We start from the raw sequence: 25283 nt of genomic DNA on the forward strand, positions 1-25283 counted from the left end.
GTTTCAAACTTTTACCAAGACAACTTAGTATTTATAACTTCTCAGATAAACTAGACCACAGACAACTGTGTAATTACAATATCTCAAATCAACCTCTTACAACCTCTGGACCTTTGCACCAAATTTTGTGTACTGATTTGAAAACCTGTAAAATGGTATTTGTAGGTGTGCTAATGCTGATGCTCTGGTGAGGAAGATCAATGCCAACTAATCAGATGACCGAATTCGAGATGACACTGTACTGCCATTACTTTTAACGAAGTGAACCTGTTGTCAATAGCCAATTCTAAAATAAATAAAAAATGTGAAAAGGTACCCACTCACAGAGAACCAACATATTCTGTCATATTTCTGCAGGGAACAATATAACGGAGTATGCAATACATGCAACAGGCAATATATTGCAGAGCGATATAAATTTATGCTGCATTCAAATTATTTACCAAGACTAGGCAGTGTTAGCTGTAGCAAAAATGACCAGGCCTAGAATTTGCAATCACTTTTTATCCCACAAAGCAGTGGGAGCTGCTGTCCAGTGTTGTTGGTCATTTTAAGCGGAAGATATTGAATTTGCTGCAGTGGATATTGCAAATGATATGATAATCTACCTGTGGACAGTGTAAACCAGGTTCTAGTATAAAAATCAAGACAGATAAGCACAAAATTTCTCTCTCAAGAGGTGGGAAATATTTTCATTAAAACATGGGAATTCTGTCCCAGGGCAGTATATCAATTATTTTTGTGCTGTATGTAGAAATGATTTTGATATGTTTAACTAATTCAGTTTTATCCGTTTCAGTATTTCAGATTTAAACCAGATTATCAGCCTTATGAGTGACTAACAGTTAAAAGAACTGTTTGGATACATACATTTTGTTTGATTTATCGTGGCTTCTGGAATAAGACATTTGGTTCGATACTGCTGTGTATACGGACAGTAGAGAAAACATACATGCTGTGTAAACAATTCTGAAAAAGGCATCTATTAGTTAAAAAACTATATAATACATAATTTTAATTGAGGCCAGAAGTTCAGTAGACAAAACTCTTGATATCAAACAAATGTCAAAAAAAATGTTTATAGTCACCCTCAGCTAGCTATGTAGTCAGCATTAAATGTAATTTATTAAAGGCGGTTATGCGAGAAAGTTAGTGAGATGAGCTAAACTCTTAGAAAGATTTGGAGTCTTTTCGAATCTTAAAACTATTGCACATATCTGTCCAGCAGGAACCAGATTGAACAGTTCTTCTCTGTGCCAGAACAAGGAGTTTGCAATATGCAATACAGTCATTCCACTATATTATAATAGTGTGTAGAAATTAATGTAAAATTTTGAAAAATAAGATATTCAAATTCATGCGTGACCAGAATATCTCTGGGTAAGAGGATCTGTTTAGTGATTGTAATGTAATGATTTAATCAATTCCAATACCCCAGAGTAGAAGCGGTGGACATGGCATTGCTGTAATAACTTTAATACTCACTTTGTCAACCAATGAAAATGTACAGAAAACAATATGGCCTATGAAGTGTAACAGCTGATAAAATGCATGCAAAGTTGTACTGTTTGTCTCCATAAATAGGGAATTTTATATAACCCTGAAGGAACATGCATAGTTTATTTCTCAGATTCTTTATATAGTCAAATAAAAATGTATATGCAGTCCTGGTGACACTGCTCACAAATAAGAAATACTCAATAGGAAATAAACACTAAAGTAACAAAATGAATAAAGCAAAGCAAATGCAGCAGAACAAATATATTTGAAAACTATAATTGCAATGTGAATATACAAACATTATTTCTTATGGACAGCTGGTGGTGCTGTTTCATATTTTTAAAGCATTAGCGAAAGGGTTTTCAGGCAGGTACTGTAGTTCTGTCATTACATTGTTTATTCTATATAACAGTCTGTGCTCATCTTTATCAGGGGCATCATTTTGGTGGGTACTGAATACTTGAACAGGGATGCAAGTTCAAGTGCCATATCATCTTCTCCTGACATCACTCGTTTGATTGATGAATTCATTATCACTCATATAATCAATTGCTTATTTTCATTGGACGGAACAATGCCAAAGAGGAAGATATCATGTAAGACCCATATTTGGGCCTTTTAGCAATACTGAATTGAAGAATGCAAGCTTTATTAGTCATACACCAAATAGAATTTAAGCTTTATTAACACAATTCTCAGATGAATTGCACAAAATATGTGATGTTTGATAACTTCTAATCATATACTGTAGCCTGAAATTTGAGAAAAATGTACAATGAATCTGGAAGTTTTAATAAGGTGATGTTGGCAGATTCAGACCCGTGTTGTATTCCGTTCAGCCTCGGACAATTGCCATCCAGAGCAGGAGAGCAGCCACACCTATGGCGATAACTTCAGCTCAAGACACTTCAGTCGTCATCCCTACTATCTTCGAGGTTAGCATGGAAACATAATGAACCACACCGTAGCCTACAACAGTCAAAATTATTGTATTGCCTTATTTCAGCAAACAACATGAAATATGTCATTTGAAACGTTTATTCTACTATTCACAACAATTCACAGGATAGTTCCTAAACACCCCAAAACTACAGCCTCAAAAATGACAACAGAATGACAACAAAAGAGCACCTACAGTGCCATGCTATTTTGCATATTTATCACACTGAATGGTTTCATATCTTTAGACAAAATGTGATATTAGACAAAAAAAAACCTGAGTAAACACAAAGCAGATTTTCAAAAATGATAATTTAATTTACTTCATGAGAGAACTTATCAAACACCCATATAACATATGTGAAAAATGATTGTCCTCTTAAACTTAATAACTGGTTGCATCACCTTTAGCAGTAATAACTGCAACCAAACACTTCCTATAGTTTGATATCAGTATTTCCCATTTCTTTGGAGGAATTTCAGACCACTCCTCTTTGCTGAACTGCTTTGATTCATACATATTAGAAGGTTCTCAAGTATGAACAGCTTGTTTCAGGTCCTGCCACTACATCTCTATTGGCTTCAACTAAGGACTTTGACTAGGCCACTCCAAAATTTTGTTTCTTTTCAGTCATTCAGATGTGGACTTGCTATTGTGTTTTGTAGGATCCTTAATGCTTCATACACATGGTCAGTTTATAAGCAGAAATCAGCTTTAACTTCTCAAAACTGAAAAACTTCTCCACCCCATGAACACCTTCATTTATCCTTATTGTCAAGTTTTCTGACAAAATCATTGTCACAGTGAAATTTATTGAATTTAGGATCAAATCTGCACATACAAAATTTTTTTAAATGAGGCCCCTGGACCTGTCACAAAATAAAATTTTACCTCTGTGTTCTGCAGTTTGGTGGCATGGTGGTGCAGTGGGTAGTGCTGTCACCTCGCAGCTAGATGGTCTTGGGCCTGGACCTTTTTAAAAAATCGTTCAGCATCACCGTTTCACCTGCAAGCATTCTCTAAAATGGAAACATGTTTTGTATTAAAACAGCAATAAGATATGACTTCTAATGGCCACTATTGTAAAATATAGCCTGTTTTTTTTTTTTTTTTTTTTTAAGTACTGTATCCATGTGTATATTCATTTCCAAATATCTTTACTTCATTATAGCTACATGGAAACACAAGGTGTACTTTAGACTTCTGGACTTATTTACACAGACCTGATTTTTTCTTGTGTACTTCCAAGTGGAAAAGCCAGGATTGCACTCATGATGTAGTGTTTGTACTGGAACTCTTCCCAGAATACTGCAAAACTGACTGTTTCACAATATCGTGATACCTTTCTGACATGATGGACGTAGATAGTCCCAACCTTTAAAAAGCTCAGACCCCATGCTGTAATTGACCAGTGTGTGACTGAGATGAGAAGTGAGACACATAAGATGAAGAGCTCTGTTGGACCTCTGCTGCTGCTCTCCCTTGTTGCTTTTGTCTCTGTGACATTGGCCAGGAGTGTCTTCACCTTTACAGATGTCCTTGCCGCGGCCACTGCAGACTTCAACCAGAAAAGCCAGGAGACAAAAGCTTTTGGACCTCCAAAGATGGGCGCTTTGCGGTCAATGGTACTATATGTCTGATTTTTAATTCTGTTGCCTGCAGCCTTGCAAACAAATGTGTCTCCAGCAGCAAATGTTACTTAAATATGAAACCCAAATGTCTGTATCTGAACTGTGGCTTTTCCTGTCTTCCCTCCCCCCTCTCTCAGTCGATGTTTGAGCCCGGAGATGGCTCCGTCATGATCAAGTCCATTACGTTTACGCTTAAGGAGACAGTGTGCCCCAAATCAGAAGACTACCTAAAGGAAGAGTGTGTCTTCAAGGAAAATGGGGTGAGTTCACACTGTCCATATTATCCTCACAATGTTTAGTCCATACTAGTGATGGAAAGAGAGAGTGATCACACATAAACTGCAGAATGCTTGAACCTGCTAAAAGATTTATTTTCCCTTTGTGAAACAAGATCATTATTTTATTTAATAAAGGGCAGTTTTTAGTGTAAAGTTTATGTGAGGCAGTGAGCTGTTAAAATTTTTTTAAATAGATGGTGAGTGGACCTGCTGCTCATAGACCACTGTAATGTGATTTGCAAAATGCTGGCAGATCAACTGCTGTCAGCTGCAGCAGTCCAATAACTGCAGGGATAATGGGAAATCACACTGATGATTACGTAAGGAATATGAGCCTCTTGAACTAGTGCCAGTAAAACATTTGCCCTGTGAGTCAGGTCCTTCCAGTAGGTGGCGACCCTGTAAGCTGATGGTTTCTCTGTTCCTCCTCATCTGTAGTCTCTGAAGAAGTGCTCCAGTACAGCTACAGTCCTGAAGTCACAGCCAGGAGAGGCAGCATCTCTGACAGTGTCCTGTCAGGATGTCACAGACCCAGAGGAGCGCAAGGTACAGGCTTTACATCTGATTAGCCTTCATGGAACACCTAAAATATATAGCCAAACCAAGAAATATGTCAGTATGTGGACCAAATCAATTTAAATATTTTCTTAAATATTTATGCTTTGACATACTGTTAATTATACTAATGATGCTTTGTTGCCTTCAGGTTCAGGAAATGAATTTGAATTCACAAATTCTGTTGAAATATATTAAACTGAATGTTAGCATCCCCCAACAACTGACAGAGGATTGCCTTCTACTGCACACCTCCTATTATACATCATATAGGCCTGAGGTCGTGTACAGTGTGTCTACTGAATTTCTTGCAGATTCTGAGAGGATTTTTTCCTCTGTCATATTCCATCCCTCAGATCAGACACTGTTATAATCATCAGACTGTATTTTTATTTTTCCAAATGCGTGTCTTTTTACATTTCATATATTACGTATTTCAACTACTCATTAATTTTCACTTGTTTTTTCTTCTTTTCTAGAAACTCTCAGAGCCTCCAAGTTGGACAAAATATTTCAGCAACTGGTGAAAGCTGCCTGGACCCACAGCAACGCCATTGTTTTGGGCCTATTTAATGTATTTAAATCAATAAAGAGTACTTGTGGAAAATAAAGAGTGCCTTACTGAATTACAAAGTATACTTTGAAATTTCATTCTGTGATAATTTCATGAAAAAAATACTGCAACTCAAAATGAATTATTTTAAGGTGACATTGTTGTTATTTAAGAATTTAATTAATGAAAAACTGAAATACCCTCCACCCTGGAAGCTCCACATTTTCAGATATTAAAAAATTGTAACTGCCACATTTTCTGGATATAAACCCCATTCTGTTTAAGGATCACTGGTTCCTGCAAATCTGAAGGAAATGTGTAAAAATGAACAAGCAAGAGCATTCTACAGAGGTTAGAAATTTAATCAAAACAACAGTAACAAATAGTTTATGCTATGCAATACTGAAATATATAACATTAACATGACAGTAAACTATGAAAACAAGTTCATGGGGTGGAATTGTAAGCTAATTGAGCTAAATGTGCGCGAAAGTTAGGATGATTTATAATTGATAAACTGATCATACTTAGGAAGGATTGAGAAACATTACTTTTGTGTATGGATATTTCATAAATTGATTTATAGGTCATTATGGTCATATGCTCAGATTTAGCTGAGTGTTCTGTGGTCATTTTTGAAGCTTTAGTTTTGGAGGATTTAGTAACTATCCTGTGAATTGTCCATCTGTCCCTGTTAATGAATTTATGACCACTGTTCCTCTTTATTGATGCACATAGCGTTTCGTATATGCTGTCATAATTTTCGACACCGTTACCCATGCTACATTAAATATTTCGCAGTTCAATGTGCTGGATGCTACAACTCTTGACACAGAGCTAATTGGCATTATAAAACATGACTCTATTGTGTAGCTGCCATTGTGATTGTAATTTAGGCGCTTTAAATTTAAAGTAATTTTTCATGAAGTGTTTCCATTATTCTGTCCAAGACTTTTCATTTCTTCTTACACTACAGTATATGAAAAGATATCTTTTGATGGGCTATATTCTTTTTACATTAATGCTAAATGACAAACAAGCAATTCCCTTAAATGCATTAGTATGTGTGTCCTGTCCTCTTATATTATTCTTCTCATTTTATTCTAGTAAAACAGTATATGGATACCTGCTAGGTTTTAGAAGGTACATTTGTGCAACGTCCAACATTTAATTTTACTAAAGGCTACTGGCTTGTTTTTGTATGTTCCTTCTGATTTGGTTACACCCAACAATACTTTTCTCGTGTCTACTGTTCCCTACTATTAGCAAACAAACAAATTCACAAGTTTCACATATATTTATTGATTTTTTTAACTTAAGGATAAAAAACCCATCCATCAATTAATCAATCAAATTTTATTTATATAGCGTATTTCACAGCAATTGTCACAATATGCTTCACAGACAACCCTGGCCTAAACCCCCACAGGAGCAAGCCTAAAGCAACAGTGGCAAGGAAAAGCTCTCTGTGGCAGATGGGAAGAAACCTTGGAAGGAACCAGGCTCAAGGGGGAAACCCATCCTCCTCTGGTCGGCTCAGGGTGTTGATTAACATGGTCAGTCAATGTTTACATCGTTCAAATTTATTGATTGATTGATTTTAAAAAATCCCCATCATGATTTTAAGCACATCCCATCGCTGTAATGTCCAACTAGAGGGTGTGCACTAGACAGATGTGTCCTGTGTTTGCAACCAGCTACAGGCAGGCTCAATAGGGCGGTCATAGGATGGTCCTTCCCTAGGTGATGCTACGGCCAATCGTGGGTCAATGCCCGTCTTTGGTCAGTTGGCATTAAAGGAATAGTCCCAACTTTTTGGGAAATTTGAATATCGGCCAATTTTGCCGGTTAGTTGATAAGATCGGTACTAATTTAATCCCTGTTTGTCCAGTACAAAAATATTAGACAATATCTACAAGCTGCATACTAACTGTGCTGCCTCTATGAATGACTGCAGGCAGAAGCAATGTTAGCTTTGCTAATTAGTGATGGAAATACACTTTCCAGCATCACCGAAAGCTGAGTTATTTACTCTTGCACCTTGTGAGTTCATAACGACTAAAAATAAAAACAGAGATCTCGGTATTTTAGAGGCAGCTAAAATCAGAACTATGACAACTAATCATGCATCCATCCACTGGGTGCAGTGATTACTAGCTGTGCAGCGCAACTTGGAAAAGTGTGTGTGTGCAGCACAACTTGGAAGTGTGGGTTGCCAGGTATGGAATACTATTGGCTGCAGTGGCAGCAAAAGGTCACACAGTCCAGGCACACCTACCTGGCAACCCCAACTCAGGCTTGTATCATTTCACTTAGCAGAGCTAACATTGGTTCCATCTGCAGCCATTAATAGAGGTAGGACAAGTTACCTTGCATCCCTAGATATATAGTCTAATATTTTTATACTGGACCCATAGGGATGAAATTGGAAGATCGTATCAACAAACTATGTAAGTTAGCCAAAAAGCAAATTTCCAAAAAAGGGGAGACTATCCCTGTAACGTGGTCAGGATTTCTCCGGGGGTACATGGTGATATTGTTTCATACTGTAAACTGTAGCACTCTTTTTGGTCCTTGTTGCAAGTAGCCATGTTTTCTGTCCAGCCGCCTATTTCTTCATCCAGTCTTCTTTCCTCCCAGTGGCTTTCAGGAAGACACAATGCTGTACTCCAAATGGCATTCTCCAAAAACACATGGTGCCAGCATTACCCCAAATAGCATCCTCCAAATAGCGACACTGCCAGCAAATCACAAAGCCTCCAAATAGTTATCCTTCCAGCTAATCACCATGTCAAGACATCATATGGCAACCTCCAAATGGTTATCCTCCCAGCTAATCAGCATATTTGACCTCAAATGACATCCTACAAATGGCTATGCTGCCAGTCAATCACCATGTCGGACATCAAATGACTTCCTACAAATGGCTATGCTGCCAGTCAATCACCATGTCGGACATCAAATGACTTCCTACAAATGGCTAAACTGTCAGCCTATCACAAGTCAAGACACCAAATGACATCCTCCAAATGGCTATGCTGCCAGCTATTCACTATGCCGAACGTAAAATGACATTCTAAAAATGGTTATCCTGCCAGCTAATCACCATGTCAGACATCAAATGGCAACCTCAAAATGGATATCCTGCCAGCTACTCACCATATCTGACCTCAAATGGCATCCTAAAAATGGCTACACTGTCAGCCAATCACCATTCTGGACACGAGGCATCATTCAAATGGTTATACTGTCAGCTAATCACATCGGACGACAAATGGCATCCCAAAAATTGTTACACTGCAAGCCAATCACAATGCTGGAAACCAAATGACATCCTCTGAATAGCTATGCTGCCAGCCAATCACCATGTCAGACTCTACTGCAACCATAAACCCTTGTTTCTGCTTGTATAAGACCACCTCAGTCATAGACATGTTGTAGCATATCACACTGAGTGAAAATCAGAATATCATACGAGGTCTTCCTACGAGATTTTCCTGCACTTGTAAAACCCTCCAGAACTGACGGGAGGACATTGCAACGATGGGACATGTTGATGGGGATTAAAATATATCTCCAATGGGAAAAATTAAATAACACTTGTCTTTGCCTCACTGCCACACCCAGCTGTCAAAAGGAGGGAAGAAACAGAAGATAGGTAGGTGAGTATTCTGTCTGGGATAAAAGGGAGCAGTGAAACTAACATGTAACACAAAGAATGCCAAGTTATTACTCGACTGATAATTGATCATTAAAATTACAGTTACCATAATACCTTTGCCAAGATAGCTATCCAGCTAGTAATTTCCTTTATGACTAGCTAATGTGCAATTATATTTTAAATAAGGATTAGCACATCTCCCAAATTAATGCAATGCACCTCCAGTGCAACAGGCATCCTTGCCTTTCCTGATTTTCATAAATGAAATTCACTCAGCATGAGGAGTGCTCAGATGTACCTGCAGAGGAATTTTGTGATGTGATTTATGCAAGTATCCCATTGTGTGAGAATTAAATACCTGACTGTGGGGTGCATCCACACGCTATACTCGGCTGGACTGCTGGAGCCAGGGGTGGCACTGTAGCTGCTCCAGGGTGGGCCGGTCTTTTGCCCGGGGCCTCAAACAGCACAGAATGAAGTCCTTGATCCCTGTTAGGGAAAGAGAAAAAACATGAATGGACAGGGAACACAGAGGGTGCGCCCAAATGCCGCTCAACCCTCTGCTGGCTCCTCACCTGATGACAGCCCTGCACAGAACTCCACGTGCCGCATTTCCCTGCTGGTGTACGTAGTGAACGGATCGTTACCGCAGACGATGTTATACAGGGTCACACCCACTGACCACACAGTCCCAGGGCCCGCCAGAAACTGTTCTTTTTCAAACCATTCAACTGGCAGGAATTCAGGGGTCCCTGATCAACAGTCACAAGAAAAATCAGTATGCCATACCTTTTGGCATTGAAAAAAATTAGTCTTCAGTCTGTCAGGATATAAAAAGAGTTCACACAGCAACATAAAAAGAGTCCAAGAGAATTATTTCACGATTATGCTACATGTTATATTTCCGGATGCATCACAGTATGACTGTTTACTCCAGACACCTTCCAAACACCCGCTAAGATGCATGAACTGCCCCGCTCACTGACCAGAGATATTGGTGTATGCGGTGTGCTTCAGTGGGTCCCCACACCCAAAGTCGATCAGTTTGATCTCCTTTGTGTCTGTCTGGATCAGGATGTTCTCGGGCTTCACATCACGGTGAACCACTCCGTGATTGTGGCAGTGCTGTAGCGCCCCAAGCAGCTGCCCGGTCACACTTCGCGCCTGGTCCTCATCCAGCACACCCCCCTGTTCCTGGCAGTACGTGAACAGGTCCTTGCAGGGGTCTGGACGCTCCATTGCCATTACATATGATGCAGGTCTATCAAACCAGTCGAAGAGTTTCAGGATGTTGGGATGACTCGATGGAGTGTTAACCATCTGAAACAGTCCGACTTCCTTGGGCATGGGCATTTCCATTCCAGGCTGCGGAGAGAAATCAGGCAGTTTTGGTGAGAGCTGGCCACATTAGCACATAACATGGGGTAGGTGAGCAAACTGCTAGCTAACAATTTTATTTTCCAATTTTTAAATCCCATACCTTCTATGTTGTTGACTTATAAGCCAAGTCACCATTAGTGTTATAACTCCACAAACGAGAGTGATTAAGCTTATATTAACACATAAACCTGAACCTACCAGGTGTTTGAAGTTTGTGGTTTTAGTTCTCCCCGCCTGAGGTTCTGCTCTGCAAAATACAATATTCTTGTGGGACTCCATAAATTATGGAAGCAGTACTTACCAGCTGCAGTTCTTCATCGTCATCTTTCCTGACATATTTGAGGGCCACCTGAGAAAAATACATTTGAGAGATAAAATTGATATTTCAAACATGGTACTTTGTAACGTAGAAAAAACTTGTGAATGACTTAATGTGCTGTAAAAACTGGTTTGTCATGTGATGGAAAGTAAACATTCGGGTGTAGATGACAACGTTTCAATGGCTTGTTAGTGGGTACAGAGCATAGAGAAGGTGAATTCTTACCGGCAGTCCATCAGATATGCGGACCCCTGCATACACAGAGCCATATCCTCCTTGGCCAAGTAATTTTCCTTTTCTATAGAACTTGTTGACGCATGCTGAAATAAGCAGGTAGACACCAGTTATTTCCCAATTAAAAAACAGCATTTGCAGATTCCTGCTTTATAAAAACAGACAAGATCCTTCGGAATGTCCCAAAAAGTTACAGATAATAATAAATTTGTTTAAAATGGAAGTGCATTCAATTTCAACTGTCTTCAAGATGTGATGTTTAACTTTAAAGACATCCCAATGCATTTACATATATTAATGTCTTGATAATAAAATAAACCACTTAAAGTCAACCGCAATGCATCCTAAGACAATGGTGATGCCTACTAGCTATGCTAGTCAATATGGGCCTCGTAACAGTTCATATAATTTTAATGGATAACAATATTACATTTCATTATTTGCTAAATAAATTTAGAAAAACAATGATGCATGATTGCTCAATGCTATGGTCCTAACTTTTCCGTGTGCTCTTAATTTTGCCATTGGAGCTGGAGAATTTGTCTCCATAGGCCGAGATGCTCTCTTTCTCTGGCTTTCTCTTCCTAACTGGTTCCTCCACAGAGGTTGGCAGTGCTCTCTTCTGCCCTACAGTTGTCCCCTTCTCCGGTACTTTTTCCTGAACTCTCCTCTCTGGTTAAAACGACATGCATTAGTCTGAATCAATCACTTCAAAAATGAGGGCTAGCAAGAAGAAAAATAAGATATTCAAATTCATGCGTGACCAGAATATCTCTGGGTAAGAGGATCTGTTTAGTGATTGTAATGTAATGATTTAATCAATTCCAATACCCCAGAGTAGAAGCGGTGGACATGGCATTGCTGTAATAACTTTAATACTCACTTTGTCAACCAATGAAAATGTACAGAAAACAATATGGCCTATGAAGTGTAACAGCTGATAAAATGCATGCAAAGTTGTACTGTTTGTCTCCATAAATAGGGAATTTTATATAACCCTGAAGGAACATGCATAGTTTATTTCTCAGATTCTTTATATAGTCAAATAAAAATGTATATGCAGTCCTGGTGACACTGCTCACAAATAAGAAATACTCAATAGGAAATAAACACTAAAGTAACAAAATGAATAAAGCAAAGCAAATGCAGCAGAACAAATATATTTGAAAACTATAATTGCAATGTGAATATACAAACATTATTTCTTATGGACAGCTGGTGGTGCTGTTTCATATTTTTAAAGCATTAGCGGAAGGGTTTTCAGGCAGGTACTGTAGTTCTGTCATTACATTGTTTATTCTATATAACAGTCTGTGCTCATCTTTATCAGGGGCATCATTTTGGTGGGTACTGAATACTTGAACAGGGATGCAAGTTCAAGTGCCATATCATCTTCTCCTGACATCACTCGTTTGATTGATGAATTCATTATCACTCATATAATCAATTGCTTATTTTCATTGGACGGAACAATGCCAAAGAGGAAGATATCATGTAAGACCCATATTTGGGCTTTTTTTAATAGCAATACCTAATTGAAGAATGCAGGCTTTATTGTCATACACCAAATAGAATTTAAGCTTTATTAACACAATTCTCAGATGAATTGCACAAAATATGTGATGTTTGATAACTTCTAATCATATACTGTAGCCTGAAATTTGAGAAAAATGTACAATGAATCTGGAAGTTTTAATAAGGTGATGTTGGCAGATTCAGACCCGTGTTGTATTCCGTTCAGCCTCGGACAATTGCCATCCAGAGCAGGAGAGCAGCCACACCTATGGCGATAACTTCAGCTCAAGACACTTCAGTCGTCATCCCTACTATCTTCGAGGTTAGCATGGAAACATAATGAACCACACCGTAGCCTACAACAGTCAAAATTATTGTATTGCCTTATTTCAGCAAACAACATGAAATATGTCATTTGAAACGTTTATTCTACTATTCACAACAATTCACAGGATAGTTCCTAAACACCCCAAAACTACAGCCTCAAAAATGACAACAGAATGACAACAAAAGAGCACCTACAGTGCCATGCTATTTTGCATATTTATCACACTGAATGGTTTCATATCTTTAGACAAAATGTGATATTAGACAAAAAAAACCTGAGTAAACACAAAGCAGATTTTCAAAAATGATAATTTAATTTACTTCATGAGAGAACTTATCAAACACCCATATAACATATGTGAAAAATGATTGTCCTCTTAAACTTAATAACTGGTTGCATCACCTTTAGCAGTAATAACTGCAACCAAACACTTCCTATAGTTTGATATCAGTATTTCCCATTTCTTTGGAGGAATTTCAGACCACTCCTCTTTGCTGAACTGCTTTGATTCATACATATTAGAAGGTTCTCAAGTATGAACAGCTTGTTTCAGGTCCTGCCACTACATCTCTATTGGCTTCAACTATGGACTTTGACTAGGCCACTCCAAAATTTTGTTTCTTTTCAGTCATTCAGATGTGGACTTGCTATTGTGTTTTGTAGGATCCTTAATGCTTCATACACATGGTCAGTTTATAAGCAGAAATCAGCTTTAACTTCTCAAAACTGAAAAACTTCTCCACCCCATGAACACCTTCATTTATCCTTATTGTCAAGTTTTCTGACAAAATCATTGTCACAGTGAAATTTATTGAATTTAGGATCAAATCTGCACATACAAAATTTTTTTAAATGAGGCCCCTGGACCTGTCACAAAATAAAGTTTTACCTCTGTGTTCTGCAGTTTGGTGGCATGGTGGTGCAGTGGGTAGTGCTGTCACCTCGCAGCTAGATGGTCTTGGGCCTGGACCTTCCTGTGTAGAGTTTGCATGTTCTCTCTATGTCCGTGTGGGTTTCCTTCGGATACTCCGGTTTCCTCCCATAGTCCAAAGGCATGCAGGTGGGCAAATTGGAGACTTTAAATTGCCCATAGGTATGAGTGTGAGAGTGAATTGTGTGTGTGCCTACGATAGATTGGCAGCCTCTCCAGGGTGTATTCCTGCCATTCGCCCAATGCACGTTGGGATAGACTCCAGCACCCCCTGTGACCCTACCCAGGATAAGCGGGTATAGATAATGGATGGATAGATGTTCTGCAGTTGGCTACTTTCAGTTATGAACAAATGTGATTGGATGAAGTATGTTGCTTTTGGTTGAAATAGTTGTTGATTATTAGGGAAAATTCATAATGGAAGGAAAAAACAAAGAAAAGATAAGGAATGTACTGCAGTGAATATCTGTAAATAAGTCTGTGGTCATTTTTTGGGACAAAAGTGAGTGGTAAGTGTCTAGATCTTGGTGTTGAATACATATGAGCATATCTTGCCATCCAAATTCCAATTAACAAAATCAAAATCGTTAAAGCTGTGTATTTTAACCTCACTTTCAAAGTTACAGAAGTAAAATTTCATTTAGAAAAAATCCTGAATTCCTGAAAACCTTCTTATCATAGGTGCTGAACTGTACATACGTATTATTATTCAACAAATGTATATTTTAGACGATTTTACTTTGTACAGTCTTAGTCAGAATTCCATAAATAGCCTTGTGTGATCACTTGCCTTCCCCATATGTTCAGTGACCTGTGCAGTGGCACAGATTCTAGGGATGACAGTAAAACATTATCCCCTGTTCAGCAGTATCATAATCCATTCTCCAAGTAGAGTTACAACATACGTATCTCAGGTACATCCATAAAAAGAAGACTTATCATTATTTTAAGTTTCTTTAAAAAAAAAAAAAAAAACATAATTTTGAGTATGTATTCATATAAAGGCATGATATGACTTTTCCAAGTCACCAACATGCAATAGTGCAGGCTTCTTGTAAACTGCTGGAAATAGACATCGATGTAGTGTTACATCAGCATTCAAAATTGACTTTATTCACAAAAAACCTTCAGGTACGTATTTGAAATCGATTGCTTAAAGATTTGTACATGAGGGCAAGATTTGAGCACCTATGAGTTAATGTGAATACCTTTAGGTAATATTAACCTCGGTAACCTGGCTTCAGTGCTAGCTGGAAAGGTCAGATTTGTACTTTTCCCTTTGAAAACAACTGCTTGATTGATGCCAGATGAGCATTTGGATGCGTTCCCGAGGAGTTTCCCAATGACGACATGCACAATAGTTACAGGAAAAACAGCAGCAAGGTAGAACGGAATGTGCTGCCCTGTGCAAAGCACCGGGGCCTCAGAAGGAAGAGAAATGGAGGAGCAAAATAATAATAATAAACAAATTAAATAAATGCATGCAGTATTTGTATGAAACCAAAACTGGATATTTTTTGCCCATTATTCCCTGTCAGAGGGAATTTTTAAAAAATCGTTCAGCATCACCGTTTCACCTGCAAGCATTCTCTAAAATGGAAACATGTTTTGTATTAAAACAGCAATAAGATATGACTTCTAATGGCCACTATTGTAAAATATAGCCTGTTTTTTTTTTTTTTTTTTTTAAAGTACTGTATCCATGTGTATATTCATTTCCAAATATCTTTACTTCATTATAGCTACATGGAAACACAAGGTGTACTTTAGACTTCTGGACTTATTTACACAGACCTGATTTTTTCTTGTGTACTTCCAAGTGGAAAAGCCAGGATTGCACTCATGATGTAGTGTTTGTACTGGAACTCTTCCCAGAATACTGCAAAACTGACTGTTTCATGTGGAGTTGCTTAATCTTAACCTTTAAAAAGCTCAGACCCCATGCTGTAATTGACCAGTGTGTGACTGAGATGAGAAGTGAGACACATAAGATGAAGAGCTCTGTTGGACCTCTGCTGCTGCTCTCCCTTGTTGCTTTTGTCTCTGTGACATTGGCCAGGAGTGTCTTCACCTTTACAGATGTCCTTGCCGCGGCCACTGCAGACTTCAACCAGAAAAGCCAGGAGACAAAAGCTTTTGGACCTCCAAAGATGGGCGCTTTGCGGTCAATGGTACTATATGTCTGATTTTTAATTCTGTTGCCTGCAGCCTTGCAAACAAATGTGTCTCCAGCAGCAAATGTTACTTAAATATGAAACCCAAATGTCTGTATCTGAACTGTGGCTTTTCCTGTCTTCCCTCCCCCCTCTCTCAGTCGATGTTTGAGCCCGGAGATGGCTCCGTCATGATCAAGTCCATTACGTTTACGCTTAAGGAGACAGTGTGCCCCAAATCAGAAGACTACCTAAAGGAAGAGTGTGTCTTCAAGGAAAATGGGGTGAGTTCACACTGTCCATATTATCCTCACAATGTTTAGTCCATACTAGTGATGGAAAGAGAGAGTGATCACACATAAACTGCAGAATGCTTGAACCTGCTAAAAGATTTATTTTCCCTTTGTGAAACAAGATCATTATTTTATTTAATAAAGGGCAGTTTTTAGTGTAAAGTTTATGTGAGGCAGTGAGCTGTTAAAATTTTTTTAAATAGATGGTGAGTGGACCTGCTGCTCATAGACCACTGTAATGTGATTTGCAAAATGCTGGCAGATCAACTGCTGTCAGCTGCAGCAGTCCAATAACTGCAGGGATAATGGGAAATCACACTGATGATTACGTAAGGAATATGAGCCTCTTGAACTAGTGCCAGTAAAACATTTTCCCTGTGAGTCAGGTCCTTCCAGTAGGTGGTGACCCTGTAAGCTGATGGTTTCTCTGTTCCTCCTCATCTGTAGTCTCTGAAGAAGTGCTCCAGTACAGCTACAGTCCTCAAGTCACAGCCAGGAGAGGCAGCATCTCTGACAGTGTCCTGTCAGGATGTCACAGACCCAGAGGAGCGCAAGGTACAGGCTTTACATCTGATTAGCCTTCATGGAACACCTAAAATATATAGCCAAACCAAGAAATATGTCAGTATGTGGATCAAATCAATTTAAATATTTTCTTAAATATTTATGCTTTGACATACTGTTAATTATACTAATGATGCTTTGTTGCCTTCAGGTTCAGGAAATGAATTTGAATTCACAAATTCTGTTGAAATATATTAAACTGAATGTTAGCATCCCCCAACAACTGACAGAGGATTGCCTTCTACTGCACACCTCCTATTATACATCATATAGGCCTGAGGTCTTGTACAGTGTGTCTACTGAATTTCTTGCAGATTCTGAGAGGATTTTTTCCTCTGTCATATTCCATCCCTCAGATCAGACACTGTTATAATCATCAGACTGTATTTTTATTTTTCCAAATGCGTGTCTTTTTACATTTCATATACTACGTATTTCAACTACTCATTAATTTTCACTTGTTTTTTCTTCTTTTCTAGAAACTCTCAGAGCCTCCAAGTTGGACAAAATATTTCAGCAACTGGTGAAAGCTGCCTGGACCCACAGCAACGCCATTGTTTTGGGCCTATTTAATGTATTTAAATTAATAAAGAGTACTTGTGGAAAATAAAGAGTGCCTTACTGAATTACAAAGTATACTTTGAAATTTCATTCTGTGATAATTTCATGAAAAAAATACTGCAACTCAAAATGAATTATTTTAAGGTGACATTGTTGTTATTTAAGAATTTAATTAATGAAAAATTGAAATACCCTCCACCCTGGAAGCTCCACATTTTCAGATATTAAAAAATTGTAACTGCCACATTTTCTGGATATAAACCCCATTCTGTTTAAGGATCACTGGTTCCTGCAAATCTGAAGGAAATGTGTAAAAATGAATAAGCAAGAGCATTCTACAGAGGTTAGAGATAAGGTATAATTCAAAGCCATACATTTTGAAGAGGGTAGAAAATAGTATTCAAGTGTTTGGATATATCAGTGACCACTGTTAGATCAATCATCAGGAAGTGGAAGCTACATCAAACCAACCAGTCACTGCCTAGAAAAGGCCTCAGAACTCAGCATCCGAGTAAGAAGAAGCCTAGTGATGGAAGCCACAGACAGTCCAAAAATCACTAACTGAAAGGAGATTTGTGGTGCACTAGTCAAAAAAAATCAAGAGCTCTGTATAAAACTGACCTTTATTGGAGGGGGGCCATAAATAAGCTATTATTCAGAAAGAACCATCACAAAGCACATCTGGACTTTACCAAAAAAAGTATGAGTGACAGCTGAGATGTAGGAAATGGTTTGTAGTCGGGTGAGACTAAAATTGAGCTTTTTGGCCAAAATCCCAAGAAATATGGCGGTGTAAACCTAACATTGTCCATGACTCAAGAACTACCTTCTCTACAGTGAAGTACAATGGTGCCAGCATCATGCTGTGGGACTTCAGCAGGGGCATCAGCATCTTCAAAAATAGAAGGGTAGGATGAAAAAAATTACGGGGAAATACTAAGAAAACCTCCTTCTGTCCGCTAAACATCAGCTGGACAATGATCCCAAGCACAACTTCAAAGCATCATTGGAGTGTTTCAAAAATAAAAAGGTGAAGTGACAGTGGCAGAGTGAAAGCCCTAATCTGAACACTGTTGAGAATCTGTGGCACCATCTGTAAATTGTAGTTCACAGGTGTCATCTGACCAACCTGAACAACTCAGAGATGTATTGGCAAAATCACTCTCAAACAGTGTGTAAAGATAGTAGATGCCCCAAAAGCTGTCATTTCTGTAAAAAGTGGCGATCAAATATTCATGTCTGTGCCTTGACTTGGACTGCTGCAGTTAGGATTTTTTTTACAGCAGAGTTCTATGCTGGCTCAACAGTGTGGTTTTACAGTGGTCTGTAGTGTTGAGCTGCATATTTTTTGTGTCCATATGACTTCATTTATATATATCCTGCTCTAGAAACTTGCTATATATAAGTGAAATGCAGCATTATTATGAATTTAATGTTGAGAAGACACCAATAAAATACATGAAATTTGTTACATAGAAAGAACGTTTGAACAAATTACAAATTAAAACAGAAGTAGCCTACAGAGCACAGGATTGGAATAAAATTAAATAATGATAGCCAATTAATGATGAGAAAATAAACTCATTATTTTTAAAACCTTAAAGTGTAAATGACTCAGCGTATAAACGATATAAAGGGACACGGCATTAAATAATAAGATAGCCTAGCTGGTCAAATGAGCAAATACACATTGTCCAAATGCTTGACAATAATATTTGTATAAAAGGCATGGGCTATAAAATATTCCAAAGAAATTTAATCAAAACAACAGTAACAAATATTTTATGCTATGCAATACTGAAATATATAACATTAACATGACAGTAAACTATGAAAACAAGTTCATGGGGTGGAATTGTAAGCTAATTGAGCTAAATGTGCGCGAAAGTTAGGATGATTTATAATTGATAAACTGATCATACTTAGGAAGGATTGAGAAACATTACTTTTGTGTATGGATATTTCATAAATTGATTTATAGGTCATTATGGTCATATGCTCAGATTTAGCTGAGTGTTCTGTGGTCATTTTTGAAGCTTTAGTTTTGGAGGATTTAGTAACTATCCCGTGAATTGTCCATCTGTCCCTGTTAATGAATTTATGACCACTGTTCCTCTTTATTGATGCACATAGCGTTTCGTATATGCTGTCATAATTTTCGACACCGTTACCCATGCTAAATTAAATATTTCGCAGTTCAATGTGCTGGATGCTACAACTCTTGACACAGAGCTAATTGGCATTATAAAACATGACTCTATTGTGTAGCTGCCATTGTGATTGTAATTTAGGCGCTTTAAATTTAAAGTAATTTTTCATGAAGTGTTTCCATTATTCTGTCCAAGACTTTTCATTTCTTCTTACACTACAGTATATGAAAAGATATCTTTTGATGGGCTATATTCTTTTTACATTAATGCTAAATGACAAACAAGCAATTCCCTTAAATGCATTAGTATGTGTGTCCTGCCCTCTTATATTATTCTTCTCATTTTATTCTAGTAAAACAGTATATGGATACCTGCTAGGTTTTAGAAGGTACATTTCTGCAACGTCCAACATTTAATTTTACTAAAGGCTACTGGCTTGTTTTTGTATGTTCCTTCTGATTTGGTTACACCCAACAATACTTTTCTCATGTCTACTGTTCCCTACCATTAGCAAACAAACAAATTCACAAGTATCACATATATTTATTGATTTTTTTAACTTAAGGATAAAAAACCCATCCATCAATCAATCAATCAAATTTTATTTATATAGCGTATTTCACAGCAATTGTCACAATATGCTTCACAGACAACCCTGGCCTAAACCCCCACAGGAGCAAGCCTAAAGCAACAGTGGCAAGGAAAAGCTCTCTGTGGCAGATGGGAAGAAACCTTGGAAGGAACCAGGCTCAAGGGGGAAACCCATCCTCCTCTGGTCGGCTCAGGGTGTTGATTAACATGGTCAGTCAATGTTTACATTGTTCAAATTTATTGATTGATTGATTTTAAAAAATCCCCATCATGATTTTAAGCACATCCCATCGCTGTAATGTCCAACTAGAGGGTGTGCACTAGACAGATGTGTCCTGTGTTTGCAACCAGCTACAGGCAGGCTCAATAGGGCGGTCATAGGATGGTCCTTCCCTAGGTGATGCTACGGCCAATCGTGGGTCAATGCCCGTCTTTGGTCAGTTGGCATTAAAGGAATAGTCCCAACTTTTTGGGAAATTTGAATATCGGCCAATTTTGCCGGTTAGTTGATAAGATCGGTACTAATTTAATCCCTGTTTGTCCAGTACAAAAATATTAGACAATATCTACAAGCTGCATACTAACTGTGCTGCCTCTATGAATGACTGCAGGCAGAAGCAATGTTAGCTTTGCTAATTAGTGATGGAAATACACTTTCCAGCATCACCGAAAGCTGAGTTATTTACTCTTGCACCTTGTGAGTTCATAACGACTAAAAATAAAAACAGAGATCTCAGTATTTTAGAGGCAGCTAAAATCAGAACTATGACAACTAATCATGCATCCATCCACTGGGTGCAGTGATTACTAGCTGTGCAGCGCAACTTGGAAAAGTGTGTGTGTGCAGCACAACTTGGAAGTGTGGGTTGCCAGGTATGGAATACTATTGGCTGCAGTGGCAGCAAAAGGTCACACAGTCCAGGCACACCTACCTGGCAACCCCAACTCAGGCTTGTATCATTTCACTTAGCAGAGCTAACATTGGTTCCATCTGCAGCCATTAATAGAGGTAGGACAAGTTACCTTGCATCCCTAGATATATAGTCTAATATTTTTATACTGGACCCATAGGGATGAAATTGGAAGATCGTATCAACAAACTATGTAAGTTAGCCAAAAAGCAAATTTCCAAAAAATGGGAGACTATCCCTGTAACGTGGTCAGGATTTCTCCAGGGGTACATGGTGATACTGTTTCATACTGTAAACTGTAGCACTCTTTTTGGTCCTTGTTGCAAGTAGCCATGTTTTCTGTCCAGCCGCCTATTTCTTCATCCAGTCTTCTTTCCTCCCAGTGGCTTTCAGGAAGACACAATGCTGTACTCCAAATGGCATTCTCCAAAAACACATGGTGCCAGCATTACCCCAAATAGCATCCTCCAAATAGCGACACTGCCAGCAAATCACAAAGCCTCCAAATAGTTATCCTTCCAGCTAATCACCATGTCAAGACATCATATGGCAACCTCCAAATGGTTATCCTCCCAGCTAATCAGCATATTTGACCTCAAATGACATCCTACAAATGGCTATGCTGCCAGTCAATCACCATGTCGGACATCAAATGACTTCCTACAAATGGCTATGCTGCCAGTCAATCACCATGTCGGACATCAAATGACTTCTACAAATGGCTAAACTGTCAGCCTATCACAGTCAAGACCCAAATGACATCCTCAAATGGCTATGCTGCCAGCTATTCACTATGCGACGTAAATGACATTCTAAAAATGGTTATCCTGCAGCTAATCACCATGTCGGACATCAAATGGCAACCTCAAAATGGATATCCTGCCAGCTACTCACCATATCTGACCTCAAATGGCATCCTAAAAATGGCTACACTGTCAGCCAATCACCATTCTGGACACGAGGCATCATTCAAATGGTTATACTGTCAGCTAATCACATCGGACGACAAATGGCATCCCAAAAATTGTTACACTGCAAGCCAATCACAATGCTGGAAACCAAATGACATCCTCTGAATAGCTATGCTGCCAGCCAATCACCATGTCAGACTCTACTGCAACCATAAACCCTTGTTTCTGCTTGTATAAGACCACCTCAGTCATAGACATGTTGTAGCATATCACACTGAGTGAAAATCAGAATATCATACGAGGTCTACCTACGAGATTTTCCTGTACTTGTAAAACCCTCCAGAACTGACGGGAGGACATTGCAACGATGGGACATGTTGATGGGGATTCAAATATATCTCCAATGGGAAAAATTAAATAACACTTGTCTTTGCCTCACTGCCACACCCAGCTGTCAAAAGGAGGGAAGAAACAGAAGATAAGGTGGGTGAGTATTCTGTCTGGGATAAAAGGGAGCAGTGAAACTAAAATGTAACACAAAGAATGCCAAGTTATTACTCGACTGATAATTGATCATTAAAATTACAGTTACCATAATACCTTTGCCTAGATAGCTATCCAGCTAGTAATTTCCTTTGTGACTAGCTAATGTGCAATTATATTTTAAATAAGGATTAGCACATCTCCCAAATTAATGCAATGCACCTCCAGTGCAACAGGCATCCTTGCCTTTCCTGATTTTCATAAATGAAATTCACTCAGCATGAGGAGTGCTCAGATGTACCTGCAGAGGAATTTTGTGATGTGATTTATGCAAGTATCCCATCGTGTGAGAATTAAATACCTGACTGTGGGGTGCATCCGCACGCTATACTCGGCTGGACTGCTGGAGCCAGGGGTGGCACTGTAGCTGCTCCAGGGTGGGCCGGTCTTTTGCCCGGGGCCTCAAACAGCACAGAATGAAGTCCTTGATCCCTGTTAGGGAAAGAGAAAAAACATGAATGGACAGGGAACACAGAGGGTGCGCCCAAATGCCGCTCAACCCTCTGCTGGCTCCTCACCTGATGACAGCCCTGCACAGAACTCCACGTGCCGCATTTCCCTGCTGGTGTACGTAGTGAACGGATCGTTACCGCAGACGATGTTATACAGGGTCACACCCACTGACCACACAGTCCCAGGGCCCGCCAGAAACTGTTCTTTTTCAAACCATTCAACTGGCAGGAATTCAGGGGTCCCTGATCAACAGTCACAAGAAAAATCAGTATGCCATACCTTTTGGCATTGAAAAAAATTAGTCTCATCTGTCAGGATATAAAAGAGTTCACACAGCAACATAAAAGTCCAAGAATTATTTCACGATTATGCTACATGTTATATTTCCGATGCATCACAGTATGACTGTTTACTCCAGACACCTTCCAAACACCCGCTAAGATGCATGAACTGCCCCGCTCACTGACCAGAGATATTGGTGTATGCGGTGTGCTTCAGTGGGTCCCCACACCCAAAGTCGATCAGTTTGATCTCCTTTGTGTCTGTCTGGATCAGGATGTTCTCGGGCTTCACATCACGGTGAACCACTCCGTGATTGTGGCAGTGCTGTAGCGCCCCAAGCAGCTGCCCGGTCACACTTCGCGCCTGGTCCTCATCCAGCACACCCCCCTGTTCCTGGCAGTACGTGAACAGGTCCTTGCAGGGGTCTGGACGCTCCATTGCCATTACATATGATGCAGGTCTATCAAACCAGTCGAAGAGTTTCAGGATGTTGGGATGACTCGATGGAGTGTTAACCATCTGAAACAGTCCGACTTCCTTGGGCATGGGCATTTCCATTCCAGGCTGCGGAGAGAAATCAGGCAGTTTTGGTGAGAGCTGGCCACATTAGCACATAACATGGGGTAGGTGAGCAAACTGCTAGCTAACAATTTTATTTTCCAATTTTTAAATCCCATACCTTCTATGTTGTTGACTTATAAGCCAAGTCACCATTAGTGTTATAACTCCACAAACGAGAGTGATTAAGCTTATATTAACACATAAACCTGAACCTACCAGGTGTTTGAAGTTTGTGGTTTTAGTTCTCCCCGCCTGAGGTTCTGCTCTGCAAAATACAATATTCTTGTGGGACTCCATAAATTATGGAAGCAGTACTTACCAGCTGCAGTTCTTCATCGTCATCTTTCCTGACATATTTGAGGGCCACCTGAGAAAAATACATTTGAGAGATAAAATTGATATTTCAAACATGGTACTTTGTAACGTAGAAAAAACTTGTGAATGACTTAATGTGCTGTAAAAACTGGTTTGTCATGTGATGGAAAGTAAACATTCGGGTGTAGATGACAACGTTTCAATGGCTTGTTAGTGGGTACAGAGCATAGAGAAGGTGAATTCTTACCGGCAGTCCATCAGATATGCGGACCCCTGCATACACAGAGCCATATCCTCCTTGGCCAAGTAATTTTCCTTTTCTATAGAACTTGTTGACGCATGCTGAAATAAGCAGGTAGACACCAGTTATTTCCCAATTAAAAAACAGCATTTGCAGATTCCTGCTTTATAAAAACAGACAAGATCCTTCGGAATGTCCCAAAAAGTTACAGATAATAATAAATTTGTTTAAAATGGAAGTGCATTCAATTTCAACTGTCTTCAAGATGTGATGTTTAACTTTAAAGACATCCCAATGCATTTACATATATTAATGTCTTGATAATAAAATAAACCACTTAAAGTCAACCGCAAGGCATCCTAAGACAATGGTGATGCCTACTAGCTATGCTAGTCAATATGGGCCTCGTAACAGTTCATATAATTTTAATGGATAACAATATTACATTTCATTATTTGCTAAATAAATTTAGAAAAACAATGATGCATGATTGCTCAATGCTATGGTCCTAACTTTTCCGTGTGCTCTTAATTTTGCCATTGGAGCTGGAGAATTTGTCTCCATAGGCCGAGATGCTCTCTTTCTCTGGCTTTCTCTTCCTAACTGGTTCCTCCACAGAGGTTGGCAGTGCTCTCTTCTGCCCTACAGTTGTCCCCTTCTCCGGTACTTTTTCCTGAACTCTCCTCTCTGGTTAAAACGACATGCATTAGTCTGAATCAATCACTTCAAAAATGGGGGCTAGCAAGAACACAAGAACACACTACTTACAGACCAATGAAATATCTGGTCATTTACGTCAATACATTTTAACGGATCAACATTGTATGATTTGTAGGTTTAATTGTGCTGCACACAACACTGGAATTAACAACAGTAGGAGGTATTTTTTCTATTCAACCTATTTCCAAGAAACTGCTTTCACCAACATA

At 38.9% G+C, this 25283-nt stretch overlaps 4 protein-coding genes across 4 annotated transcripts; 2 read left to right on the forward strand and 2 right to left on the reverse strand.

Moving 5' to 3' along the window:
- The first annotated feature begins 3829 nt into the window (after positions 1 to 3829).
- On the forward strand, positions 3830 to 5530 carry LOC135261093 (cathelicidin-2-like). The gene is made up of 4 exons (XM_064347003.1): positions 3830 to 4065; positions 4209 to 4331; positions 4788 to 4895; positions 5384 to 5530. Exons 1-4 carry the CDS (start codon positions 3865 to 3867, stop codon positions 5429 to 5431), a joined length of 480 nt encoding a protein of 159 aa, XP_064203073.1. The 5' UTR covers positions 3830 to 3864; the 3' UTR covers positions 5432 to 5530.
- A 1276-nt stretch (positions 5531 to 6806) lies between these two features.
- Positions 6807 to 10481, reverse strand: LOC135261094 (serine/threonine-protein kinase pim-1-like). The gene is made up of 4 exons (XM_064347004.1): positions 10105 to 10481; positions 9694 to 9870; positions 9477 to 9607; positions 6807 to 9084 (listed from the first exon to the last, which is right to left on the reverse strand). The coding sequence occupies exons 1-3, from the start codon at positions 10475 to 10477 to the stop codon at positions 9501 to 9503; spliced, it is 657 nt and encodes a 218-aa protein (XP_064203074.1). The 5' UTR covers positions 10478 to 10481; the 3' UTR covers positions 6807 to 9084; positions 9477 to 9500.
- A 5278-nt stretch (positions 10482 to 15759) lies between these two features.
- LOC135261095 (cathelicidin-2-like) lies at positions 15760 to 17446 on the forward strand. Its single transcript, XM_064347006.1, has 4 exons — positions 15760 to 15996; positions 16140 to 16262; positions 16719 to 16826; positions 17315 to 17446. The coding sequence occupies exons 1-4, from the start codon at positions 15796 to 15798 to the stop codon at positions 17360 to 17362; spliced, it is 480 nt and encodes a 159-aa protein (XP_064203076.1). The 5' UTR covers positions 15760 to 15795; the 3' UTR covers positions 17363 to 17446.
- A 5381-nt stretch (positions 17447 to 22827) lies between these two features.
- On the reverse strand, positions 22828 to 23795 carry LOC135260325 (serine/threonine-protein kinase pim-1-like). Its single transcript, XM_064345568.1, has 3 exons — positions 23423 to 23795; positions 23021 to 23197; positions 22828 to 22934 (listed from the first exon to the last, which is right to left on the reverse strand). Exons 1-3 carry the CDS (start codon positions 23793 to 23795, stop codon positions 22828 to 22830), a joined length of 657 nt encoding a protein of 218 aa, XP_064201638.1.
- Positions 23796 to 25283: the final 1488 nt, after the last annotated feature.

The sequence above is a fragment of the Anguilla rostrata genome, chromosome 8, assembly GCF_018555375.3.
Source record: "Anguilla rostrata isolate EN2019 chromosome 8, ASM1855537v3, whole genome shotgun sequence".
Lineage (NCBI taxonomy): Eukaryota > Metazoa > Chordata > Actinopteri > Anguilliformes > Anguillidae > Anguilla > Anguilla rostrata.